This window comes from Vanessa cardui, chromosome 7, assembly GCF_905220365.1.
Source record: "Vanessa cardui chromosome 7, ilVanCard2.1, whole genome shotgun sequence".
Taxonomy (NCBI): domain Eukaryota; kingdom Metazoa; phylum Arthropoda; class Insecta; order Lepidoptera; family Nymphalidae; genus Vanessa; species Vanessa cardui.
Window position 1 is genome coordinate 8,174,789 of NC_061129.1, and position 13,185 is coordinate 8,187,973.

The 13,185-nt window shown below is 30.1% G+C and overlaps 2 protein-coding genes across 12 annotated transcripts in view; both read left to right on the forward strand.

Moving 5' to 3' along the window:
* Window positions 1–10,828, forward strand: part of LOC124530785 — a 49,868-nt gene extending 39,040 nt beyond the window's left edge. For 9 of the 11 annotated variants that reach the window (XM_047105069.1, XM_047105064.1, XM_047105067.1 and 6 more), the window contains 2 exons: window positions 1,445–1,518; window positions 4,250–10,828. In XM_047105069.1, coding sequence (XP_046961025.1) covers window positions 1,445–1,518; window positions 4,250–4,345 — 170 coding nt within the window. In that variant the 3' untranslated portion in view covers window positions 4,346–10,828. The remainder of the gene's footprint in view (window positions 1–1,444; window positions 1,519–4,249) is intronic. The other 2 variants (XM_047105063.1, XM_047105070.1) reach the window with 1 other exon arrangement.
* A 1,885-nt stretch (window positions 10,829–12,713) lies between these two features.
* The window catches only part of LOC124531375 (tensin-1), a 96,558-nt gene continuing 96,086 nt past the window's right edge, over window positions 12,714–13,185 (forward strand). Inside the window, exon 1 of the mRNA XM_047105929.1 lies at window positions 12,714–12,752. Within this exon, the coding sequence (XP_046961885.1) occupies window positions 12,729–12,752 (24 nt within the window). The 5' untranslated portion in view covers window positions 12,714–12,728. The remainder of the gene's footprint in view (window positions 12,753–13,185) is intronic.

Sequence of the window (13,185 nt, forward strand, 5' to 3'; positions counted from 1 at the left end):
ATACGTTTAACAAAACCTTTCGGTTTTGCACGTTAGAAAGTTTATATTTAGTAAATAATTAAAATTTTAATTAATTATATTTAATTTCATACTATATAAATGTATATTAAGACTCAGATACTATATGATATGTTTATTAATAAATTATTCGAATTTAATTTTTTATATGGTCTTCGTAATTATTTGATATTATCGAAAATTTTAACGATATTTAATGGAACATAATAATAATCATTAATTCTAATAATGAAAAAGAAAACAAGATTTTTCTTGGGTAACATAGCGTTGAATGCACGTAATCATTGTAAGCGTAATTATTGTTACCAAAGTTTTCGCCTACAGAGGAAAAGAGAATTAATCAAAAATAATCACCAAACAACACTGATTTAAGTATATTGTTTTATCGACTAATTTTTGCCCGCATCCCTGTCTGTAGATTTTAGACAGGAATTCTCATTTCGTATCCATAACAACTTTATTGCACTCTTTGAGTGCTTAGGTTCTACATCTGGCTCTCGTGATTTGTAGCTAGAATTAATACATACCAATTTTCAACTGTTAATTGCTACTAAGCACAAAAAGTTTTATCAAAATGGGTTTCTTAGATTGTGCGAGATGTACAGAAAGTAACTTTTCAGTTTTATAATGATAACAATTTCATTTTAGAAGTGTAATTGTTACTAAATACATTTTTGATTTTGGATTTTAATTATCAGTAAATTTAAACTCTTTTCTAAACGATAGGCGAGATCGTCAGTTTTAAGTTTTTGATAGTATCGCTAGCTATTATAATTGCTCTTCATACAAGGTGCATGTACCTTAAAATGTGAATTGTTATAAGCCAGTAAATACAAATACTAATTGTTATAAGTAAATAAAAAAAGTTTACTTACTTTTTATGTTTTTAATAGAATATTAACTCAGCTGTTGTCAAAAGACAAATTAGAACAGTATGAAAATATGTTGTGTATCGGTATTGTAGTTAGGAAATGAGCCGAGTAAATTTAATTATTTTAGTAGGTTACCTTGCTATTTATGCTAGAAGAAATAAATATAATCTAAATTAATACATAAATCTATGTAGCGTTAAACAATAAAAGATCGTATTGCCAGTTATTTACACAGGTATTTTCGTATTTTACTCCTGTTTAACAATAAAGCCAGTTACTTCTTTTACAATAATAGTTTCAAAAATATGAAATAAAAAATAAACGGGTCGTATATCGAAGTGTAACGTATACAGTGAATGAACTGATCAATTTATTATCAGGCAATGTGCATATATCATAAATAAAACCGAATAACATTAGTTTTGGAAGCGACATCTAATAAATACTCTTTTCGTTGTTTTGAGAAGTAAGCATAGACAAAAGAGAATGTGGTGATAAAACATTGCCAGAGTGACGGCTAGTTACTGGCAATGTATCCGTGTGTACGTATGTAGGTGGCGGTGGTGTGGTGGGGGGTCGAGCGTCATCGGCGTCGGCAAACTCGTGGGAGTCGCAACAGAGCATACCGGTAAGCCAGGGACGCGACCAGCGGTACCAAACCATCAAGTCACTTTTACACTACTTCTGTATCGATTTCCATTATTTTTGTAGAATTACATTTATATAAATATTACGTATTGAGTCTGCTCTGCTGCGTGTGTTGTCGAGTCGACCATCTGACTATTAGAGGCTGAATGACAGAGGTGTGCCAACGACGCTCGTGAAGTTTTTCTCTCACTTCGATTTCGAATCTACTCCGACTCTAATCAGTCGCGTCCAACGCTTTGCTACAGTAACAATGATTGGCACATTTCTAAATTATCAATAAAGCTTTTGTGATGTGATTTGAATAATAATTCTTATAGATATTATTTCATAATTATATATGCATTTTGAATTTGATTTAGATTATATGAATTCATGAAAACATGAAAATGTCATCGCTTCCTAGGTTTTCTGTACTTGTGATATATTAGCTTAAAAATGGGGTAATTCGCATGCGCAAGCGGTAAACTGTGGTTACGGTTTTAATTAAGGTGTAGTTTATATAAAATGTTTATGATTTTGCAATTGGACTGCTTATTATTTTGCTCGTAAAATATTTTATATATAGCATACGAATTATGTCGTTTATCGAGTGCCGTATTACAGATCATTATAATAATTGATTGCATGATTATATTTTTATTTCGATCGAAATGTGAGGTGCGATCAAAATGTTCATTCATACTGTTTACATAGAAACATCGTAATTCGGATACTTGAGAACGAAGTATACACCCTCACTTATTTCTTAATATTTTTCAACTGCTTATTGCTCTTTACCTCTGAAATCATTTTCAAATAAACAACATGCTATGCAATATTTATATAGTAATTAAAAATATTTTAAGGTTAGTATGATTTAATGTTGTTACTTATTAACTCCTATGACTAACAGAGTAATTCTATTTCACTATCTTGAATAAATTTTAAATTACTCTTCTTCGATATTAGGCTAATATTATTTACAATATAATTATAATTAATGAAAAACAATCATTTAGAGTATTATAATCGATTATTCAAAGTTTTAGAAGTCAATACTGCAACTCGATTATTCTTTCCTTTAAAATTGGAATTCGACGTGATAAAACAGTGCTTTCGACGAAGAAATAATTATTGATGTATTTTAAACATCCAATGCAATGAGTACTGTAATTACATCATTTTAACAATAGCACAAACAATTAAAACAAAAATGTTTTAATAGATAGTTACCACCGATAGACAATAGTAAATAATTTATCGAGTATTTGACTATGATTGGACAATTAAAGTAATGGTTGACTATTTTATCCTAATAACGCTTCTAATGAACAACGATATTTTTATATTACGGTATACGATAAGATACTTTTTGATATAATAAGGAGATTTTTAACATATTATATGATTGATTGACACGATTAATAATTAATTGTGTTATTAGATGTTTTTATTTTAAGTACTGTCTACTGTTATCTGCTTCTATATTCGAATCTCAATCGAGTTGCAAAATTTTCTTATCATCAAGTTCTAAAATAAATCGTTCGTTAAATAATTATAAAAAGTCACTGTGAATTGTCCCAATTGGGTTGTTTCCTACTGAAATATGTATTTTGAAACGAATGTTATAAAATTTGATATTCTTGATATTGGAGTCACAGCAGTATTTATAAAAATCAAATATTCTTTACGACCAAAGTGTTAATACAGAAATATCAAATATATGGACCGCGAAGAGTTATTGGATTTAATTGAAATTAATTCAAATTGATATTGTGATAAAATAAGTAAATGATCCAAGTTGTGAATAACAGACAACTATAAGTTAATTTTTCAACTAGTTTAAAGAATATAAAAGTATATACAACGTTGTCGGTTCGAATATCAATGAGTCTCTGGTTAGGTATCAGGTTTTTTGTAGTACTACTATATTTTTCATAATCATTGGTGCAAATTATATTGTTCGTAAGTTTCAAGCAAAAAATAATGATTTCAATTCATCTAGGAATTTTCCATATCCTTTCCAGCTCATGTGTCTCAATAAGTTTTATTAATCCGAACCATATGTAATATGATTTTTACATAGTTATTTATGTAAGTAATCAAGATGTATTCTTATTTGAATTGGAAACAACCTAATTTCACTTTCTCTCTTATTACATAGTATTAGGCATTTACTCAAGCTGTGATTCTTAGAATTATGTTTTAATTCTTCCTTTTTTGGTATTATAGTTAATTTTTATTTGAAAGCGATTCAACAGTATAATTTTTCATAATTCAATAGTTTTTTTCACCATGTCTTAATTGGAAATTAAGTTTTATTTATTAGTGAATAGTTAAGCTTTAAATTTGATCGGTCCTAACTACTTACACATGATGTTATGATGATAGACTAAAAATATTTTTTTTAATTTTGTTGTTGAAGTCGTCTCATATGTAATAAAATATTAAATATAATAATAACAATGGTCGAATTAGTAGCGAAATTTAATAATTTCAACCTTTGAAAATACTAAAAATAAAAATTCAAATTTATTTAATATTATAATAAATATTCAAATAATAAAAATTTATTTAAAATAGCTTTTTTTTATCGCATCCTCAATCAATATGTCTTTTTAAGACCATATATAGACAGATCTGAGACGTGGCAATGTCCCCTGTGCGATATGTAATCGTGAATCCGTTTCGAGCGCGTGTCAGGGCTGACTGACGGAGTGGTGTGTTGGCAGAGTACTACGGAGGGCTCGGCGGAGGCGGCGGGCGGTGATGAGGCGCCGACGGGCTCGGCTAAGGCGTCGCTGCTGCAGAAGCTGCTGTCGCAGTGACGCGCGGGCGCCCGGGCCGCCCTTGCATTTACCGCAGGCGCCGAGCGGGAGCGTCTCCGCGTGGATAGTATATAGTCTAGTAGTGCTAGTGATATTTTCGAGTAATGGAGATCGACGGTCGATCGTATGTATCCTTAAGTTCTATGAGAACTCAGTTTATTGTAAGTCATAGATTTATGTGTCTATGTATAGTTGTTGATGAGGTTCGACGATGAATACGACGGTAGCTTCCCGTTGAGGAGTGAAATTATGTGATTCGCAATATGATTGACTCGTACGCCTAGTTTACATTCATTAATATACAATAGTGACATACCGCGTGCAATATTGTATAGAAATATTAAACACATTTTTGGCGTTGTGAACGTTATGTATTATAGTGTGAAAGTCAGATGTTACCTGTTATGACAAAGTTAAGTTGTACTGTAGTATTCGAAGAAGCGTATGAGATGCTCGTGGTCCGTACTCGCCGGAAGCGGGGTCCCTGTGTCGGCAGAGGCAGGCTTACCTAACGTAACGCTGGACGGAAGTCACTTGCGGGGAGTATGGAAACGAGCAGACATGGGTGTAAATAACGTGTTGTTAAATTATAGCAATTGCTTTAGTGTAAATATTTTGTTAATCTACCTTTGTGTTTCTGATATGGTATCATAATTTTTCTTTTAATATTAATAATCATTTATTGATTTATTAAAGTTGTTTATACTATACTTTAATTATACAAAACATTTGTTATTTTCTTTTTTTTTTTGCCTGCGTGCTCATTATCACAGTTCTAATAATTCCATTATGCTATTTTTAAGTATATAATTTTTGAACGAAAATATCTGGCGAAAGTATGAATTCTCTACTTTATTCCTACATTTCGTAGACGTTAATGTAACACGATGTTTTCCCCTTTATTATTTATTATAAAATTTCATTATTTTGCTACAAAATATTATGATTTTTGAAATGAGCATATCTCTTTAGATAGCATTTTAATGCGTTATGATATTTAAATATGCCAAATGAAATACTCAGTTTTGTTCGGTGCGATTTCAAGAACGAAGACGCAAGTTTAATGATTTTCTTTAAAAAAATAATAATATCTGTTTTGAACATAATTGATTTTTTAAGAGTTCATATTTACTCACAAATAAGAATTTAATTCTTCTGTAGAGAAATATTTTTTTAATGTATTATAAAATTTATTATTTAAAAAATGATAAATTGATTTAATTTGAGTTAAATCGATTTTAGTTCCAAAATAGTGACAGATAAAATAAAGTAAATCTTGTCACAATTTTGTTAATTCACAGACCACAACTGATATGATTGATAATCATATATAAAGCTGTTCATCACGATTATGATTAAAAATCAGCCCTTAATGTAATTTCTTCTTGTGAGTAAATATGAAAAAAGTGTATGCTCAGATAACATCAAAAGATGCACAAATATATCATTTCGCTGTCATGTTACTTAAAATTAGGCATTACAAAACGTAGCCTTGTATATAAAAATTTCATGATTTAAAAAAAAAATATTTAAAAATCGAAGCTTTATTTCCTCACCTTGTCGCGAGTCGACATTTTATGCTAAAAAATATTATCTTGATTTAGAAACAGATTTAGGATTTTTATTTATTTAAATCGTGTCGACTTATAATAATGATATTCATCGTTTACGGTTTACTACATAAATGCGTCTTGAGCAGCTATTCGGTATTTATAAATCTTGTTAAATGACGATTCAAACGTTCTTGTAAGTTGTAAATTTAAAAAAAAAAAACGCAATGATTTTGGCTTTACGTAGATTCAAGTGTACCATAATATTTTGCAATACTAGAATGGTTCATCGTTGAGTGTTATCTTGTATTTCACCGGATTGAATGGAATTAATCGCGTTATGTCAAGTTGTAGTCTGTGGTCTCGTTTGTGTCTAACATCGATGTTTGTCGTCATACTTAGTAAATATAGCTTCATTAAAATTTTGTGCACTCAATTATTCGTAATAATTAACGTAATATACGACCGTCATTCGAAAGTTATATGTACGAAATTTACCTCAAGATTAATTAAGAAACAATTTTAAAATATTGAAAAAGTATTATATTAAATGTCTGAAATTACGTAAAATTTGGAAATTTACTAAAATTAAATCGCACAATTTAATATCTACTTCGTGTAAAATTAAACTAAGTGTAAAATAAGATTCTGAATGAGCGGTGTGCGATTTGTGATCAGAGAACGTTCATCATTTATCGATGTAATATTTTTCGTTTCATCAGAAACCATTCTCTCGGTCGGGACCACAACTCGAACTCAACTTTAAATATCCTGTTAATTATTTATAGTACGACACAAATTAGATGTAGCATCGGAAAATGCAATGGAATGAAAATTAAACCAATAGAAATAGCTCCCTATCGCGCCATTCGACGCTATTCGTCGCTATAGATTCACGCGTCAGAGAAAGCAAGTGCATGTAAATCGACGTGTCAAATTGACGAATATATTATGTCATATGATATTACCTGTTATTACGTTTGTGTAAAGATCATATTCGCATGAGGAATAAATATTGATAATTTGGGATAGCGTACTCAATTCGGATGTGATCGGTTTTACGAATTTTGCCGATGCGACATCTAAGTTGTGTCGTACTATACTTACGTCGCCTTTAAACAAACGAAGATCACGTTCGAATATAAATATTGCTGTAACAGATTATACTCGTTGAATCTTTGGTCACAATTCATTCGGTAATATGAGTATCTTTTGAGAAATTGTCTGTTTTGTATATTTTCTAAAAGTTATTGCTAAATAAATTATTAAGTAGGTCCTAACACATTGACCAGTGAATTTTAATTATGACTCACGAGGCTTTTTAAACTTGTATAATTTGTTTTATAGCAATTACTTATAAGATGCTTGGTACTTAACTGACTTAATATTTCACTTCTGTTTGAAGCCTAAAAGCGCATGATTGCTAAGGAATAATCTTCTATATGGAAGATTTCTATCGACATATTTACACTCAAAGTTTTATATATTCTAAAATCGTATTGGCCCAAAGTGTAACATTTCCGGTACTCTTAGAGAACAAAGTCGTATCTACATCAACCATAGATATATTGAGTAAAAGTAACTTAAAAATATTGTGATGTTATATAAACTTACCTAAACGAGAACGTACAAATAATAGTAGCGAGTATCCATAAAGTTATTCTTAACGAGTTAAAACCGTGTAAGAATTATAATAATATTTTTATACCCTAAAATGCATAATTAATGTTTAGAATACTGACCAATTCCGTTTAATGAATTCATCAAAACTTAAATCGTCTTTGGTATCATGATTAATAGTGAGATAAAGCTTTACAATATCCGAAGAATGTAGCAATATAACATTAAATTTCATTCCATTTAGTTCGATACGGGGAGACGATCCGCGTGATGGTATCCGACTAGTAATACCGATTCCATAAAGTACAAGTGATGGCCTTGCTAGGTACGCGACGACGTTAAACAAAATAGTTGAGAGTTAGTCAAGTCTACGTAACTTATTGAAAATATTGGAAGCATATTTATTCGATTGTTAAAAGAGCATTTAATGCCGTCACATAGTTTTTGACGTCTCGATGCGGACAAAATGTACCCAAAAGGCTATATTTTTTACAGATTTATATAGTATAAAAGATATGAAGACTCGTATTCAATTCAATAACACGTCCATTGCACGAGTTGAAGAAATTGGTTATCCGAAAATGAATATAGTTAACAAGCTGTAACAATGCATGCGTGCCTGATATTAAAGATAATATAAGATATTTTTCAATACCATCTTTACGAAGAGACTATGTAATTATACATGTAATATAAATAACGGTTAATAAATAGTTTAAACGATACACGACTTTTGTACTTTTGTTGAAGTGATTCGTTGCTCTCGAAATTTTTAATAAAAACATTTTATTATTTACATCGAATTCAGGAGAGATTCGTTATTGATAAAATTAATCTAGATGTATCTATATTTATATATGAATGCAACAAAGCTGAAGAATAAATTAATATAGTTCAATAAATCCATAGTTATTATTTTGTAATAATATTACAGGCGTAAAGGTTATATTGTAAGAGTTTGTGACATTTAAAATTGCCTATAAACTTTAAAATATTGGTATATTGTCTTCCAAAACAAAACCAAGGATGCTATTGTCTATGTTTTTATCAAGCGTAGGCGCTAGTTACAAAGACGCTACATCTCCACTTCCTGTTAAAATCGAAATGCTAACTTTCAACGTACATTACGTAAATTGACGAGTTAAAAAATAAATGAGAATGGATAGCATCGAATATTTGGTGAGATGTGTTACAGCGAATTTGATAACGTTGCAGGAGCAAATTACTCCTGAAAATGAAGTACAACTTTGTATAACTAACGGCTACGCTAAGAAAATATTAGTCCTAATTCTTCTTTTGTTTTGTAAACCTTCAAGCTACATAAGTTTTGTATAGAAACGTAGTACTAGAAATTTATACGATCACTGTTAATTTTATCTTTTGTAGAGTATCACACGGTGACATCCACATTAGCTATGAAGTGATTGGTGAACTTGTAATCAACGAAAAATTTATCCTATAAAAGATAGACTTACATATTTTGATAAATGGATTGACTTGTTGAATTGGGCTTATTGAATTAAATATTAATCATACGCAAATTGTCTGTATACTTACTCTTAAACTCTTAGATTAATATTACCATCTCGGTGTAAAGGATTTATACCTCATTTTAATGTTCGAGCATTAAGTCATAATTTGATATTAAAAGTAAAGTCTTCATTAATTAATTATCTTTTAAAGCATAAAATTGATCAAAACGATTAATTCTAAATGAATTTCTGTTTTAAAATACGGTTAATATAATTTTGATTAGGCTGCTATTCTGATGTATTATTGTAAGATTTATGGTAATTTCAAAACTATATAACATTATTGAATAAAATCATATTTAAGGATATGATATAATTTAAAAATATAATAATATTTGGTCAAATAATTGGAAATGTTATGATGTATAATTGGAAATGTTATAGATTGTCAAATAATAATTATTTTTGCATAAATGTATTTCTCTTCCATATCACAGAGTAACGAATGCAACACGATAATAGGGTCCAAATCTTCCATCCAATGTTACAGCAAAATTATTAAAATTGGACTGCGTTAAGAATGTGATATACCGAGGTTTATTTATAACGGTCTCTTTACTCTGTGAGGAGGAATCTAGGGGATGTAAAATATTGTCAAAAGTAATCGAAGAAACATTGATGGGTACGGGAATCTTTGTTTCGAAGGGAAAACATAATTAGTCTAACATTTATACCTTTACGAAATTCTGTCCTTCGCTTTTAAACATTCGATGTTCTTAAATGATTTGATGTAATTCATAATCCCTCTGTAGATGGTAATTTGTGATAAATATATTTATAGTCGGATGACAGTCGCTAACACAACGAGGTGATCACGGTCCCGTACAAGGTTGATTTTATTTTTTGTATAAAATCGTGCCTCTTGTCTTGGCCTGTCGTCTGCGAGGGGTACTGTGTATATTTTTAGAGATAAAATTCAGTTTAAGATGATGACTTTAAGCTAATTATGTTTTTTCGAAAAAACGATTAAATGATAAATATGTGGGCCAGCGGCAGAAAGGATTATCGCTAGTATAATTATGCTTCTTTCTATTATTATAATAAAAACGAATGTGTTTGACACAGCGTTACGGGTGGGTAGATGTTTATCAGCTTTAAGAACTAAGTATGTAATACCCAAGTCTTGAACAGACTCAAACTTCATCTACATTGAATAGAACTAACTAGTCTAATCGTAAGCCGTAATCTTTTTTGCAGATGGCCGTTAAATCTGTGTTATTAAGTTCTTCAAATGTTAATATAAGAGCTCTTTTGTGTTGCTGTGCATTTCTAAGTATTGTATGTATGTATGTTTATATATTGTAAATAGCTAAACATATATTTTTACGACTAGAATACACAACCAAAGTTGTTATAAAATGTGGTTGATTAAATATTAAAATTGATAGTTATGTTTATTTTTAGTATACATTCAACTAAAATGAATCAGTTGTATGAAAACATCAATGTCTTGTCAAAAGCCTTTAACATGACCGCCCTGATATTAATGAATACGAATTTATTGTTTGCGATGTGAAATTCGAATAATATCAAAACTTAAAATTAAGCAGTAAAATGATGATAATAGTACGAGTAGCTTACTGTTTTTTGTTCCTAATAGCTTGCTCCTGAACATTTACCACAGTTATTGTCAATTAATGAAGCCGACATTACAAATATCTGTAAGGTATTTGAATTGTTATAATTTAATCCATCGACAAAAGCAGGCGTTAAGAGTACATTACTTTTAAGTTGTATTTTTTGTACATTTTAGATTCGAAAATATAATTATATCTAAATGATAAGTAGTTTGATTTGATTTTACATTTCCGATAACCTCTTCAATACAGTTAAGTAAACATTAGCCTATGAAGGCAAATGGTATTATTTATCTCCTGTTAAGGGAAATGGTAATGATATTATAACTCCTCTAAATATTCTTCGTCCAGAAAATTATACCCAGTGGTTACCACACGTGCATCTTAACTGAAGATTGCGGGTTCAAACCCAGGCAAGCACCACTATATATATGTGCTTAATTTGTGTTTATAATTCATCTCGTGCTGGCGGTGAAGGAAAAACATCGTGAGGAAACCTGCATGTGTCTAATTTTATCGAAATTCTGCCACATGTGCATTCCACCAACCCGCATCGGAATAGCGTGGTGGAATATGTTCCAAATCCTCTTCTTAATGGAAGAGGAGGCCTTATCCCAGCAGTGGGAAATTTACAGACTGTTACTTTACTTTTTACTTTACTTGAAAATTATATCTTAAAAATATACCATATATTATACTCTTTGTCAAATTTCTTGCATAATTACTGCATGTAAGTGACATTTTTTCACTATTCGTATTATTTATTAACAAACTAAAAAGTTAATGTCAAAAACTATTTAAATAATTACTGTTAATTCCAATAAATTGCCGTAGATTTTATAACTTCCTTGTCGCTACATTATGTCCGTCTCTGCTAGTTTTAGCAATCATGCCCAATTGAGTAAACGGCAAGCAAAAATGCTCGGTAGTATGGCATGTATAATACCACAAGTATTTTTGTCAAAATGTCAAATGTAAATTCGAAACTTTCCTAGTCCTATCCTAATCCAGTCCTGCCACATATCTATCTATGATTTTTTCCTAGAATGTTTATTAATTCGGGCTACAATAATTCAAGCCCAGTAACTGTATAATAAAAAAATAAAGTAAAATAGTACTTGACATATGCAATTTCACTTTGCAATCGTTCTTGAGTATAGGAAAATTCTAACGCCAAGCAGTACAATGGTATGTATTGATGTCTTACCTACAGTTAGAATGGCTGGAGAGACTTAAGGTCTTAGATCATTTGGTTGGCAGCGCTGTCATTGTATAAGGAATGGGTTGGTGCAATTTATGTAAGTATGCCTACAGAGGAAACCACTTAACATCAGAACGAGGATTTGTCCATTTTTCCTCTAGTTGTAGATACAAATAATAATACGTAACAGGATTACACTCATGCTTTCGGACTTTATAACATTAAATATGATAAGTAAGTATTCATTAAGAGTTAATTAACAAACTATGATAATAAACGAAAATGAAAAAAAGTAGTGGTATTCCCAGAACCGCCTATATTGGTTTTAAATATTTCTACTGATTTTAGTTCCCTAATAATATTATATTTATAAATGTTTTGCAAGGAAGGTATTATATCGATATGTTACAAATTAATAAAAAATAGCAACGAAGAAAATTCAAATGTGAAATCACTGATAGTGCTTTTTTTAAAAACTTCTTGCATAATATTTAGTAAGTATTGTATACTTGAATGTTAAGGATATTTGAATTTAATACATCTATCTTTTTTTCTTAACGATGCGCCTTACAAGTTGCAATTATCCAATAAATTCTGCATCAAGCACTATGTGTTGATTATTAATTTATTAACAATAGTGACTTGAACTCAGGTTCAAAGAGGCCAACCAAGCGCGTAATGGTTGTTTATTTCAGTCAAGTGAGGTGTTCAGACATAGGTACACTCGTAGTTATGCTCAATTGTGTGCCATAATCATCGTATAGACACGTCTTTACCTTTGCAATGGAAAATATATTTTTTATTATACTTATAATAATATTACTGTGGTTATTAATATGTTATAAATTAAAATGTTGTGTTTTAAAATATATACGAATAATTGTTTCCTGGTATCATAATCTCATGAGTACGGAGGATTCAAAATTGGTATGTTAAACTATCATTTCTAATCCCTGTGTACGTTGATTTTTAATGATGTAATTAGTGTAAGAAAATATTATACACGTGGATGCTGTACATTATTGTATCCAGTACATTTTCTAATTGTTTTCCGTTGATCAACACGATTTTATTTATCGTTCATTTGTTTCGGAAGAAAGAACCCAGTCAGCTGCAGTAAAATAAAAAAAAAACAAATGCAAAAAGCTAGCTTAATTAAACAAATATATACAGTAATTTCTATTCCATAATATAAGAGAACGAATATGATGAAACGTTGAAATATATCGCTTAGATTTTTAATTGTCATATTATTTATCTCTCACTCACTCGCGGTCACTCGAGAATTACGTATAGGTACAATTATTAGAAGCGAGACAAGAACGTATAAAATTCCTATTTATTTTAATTATATCTTTTA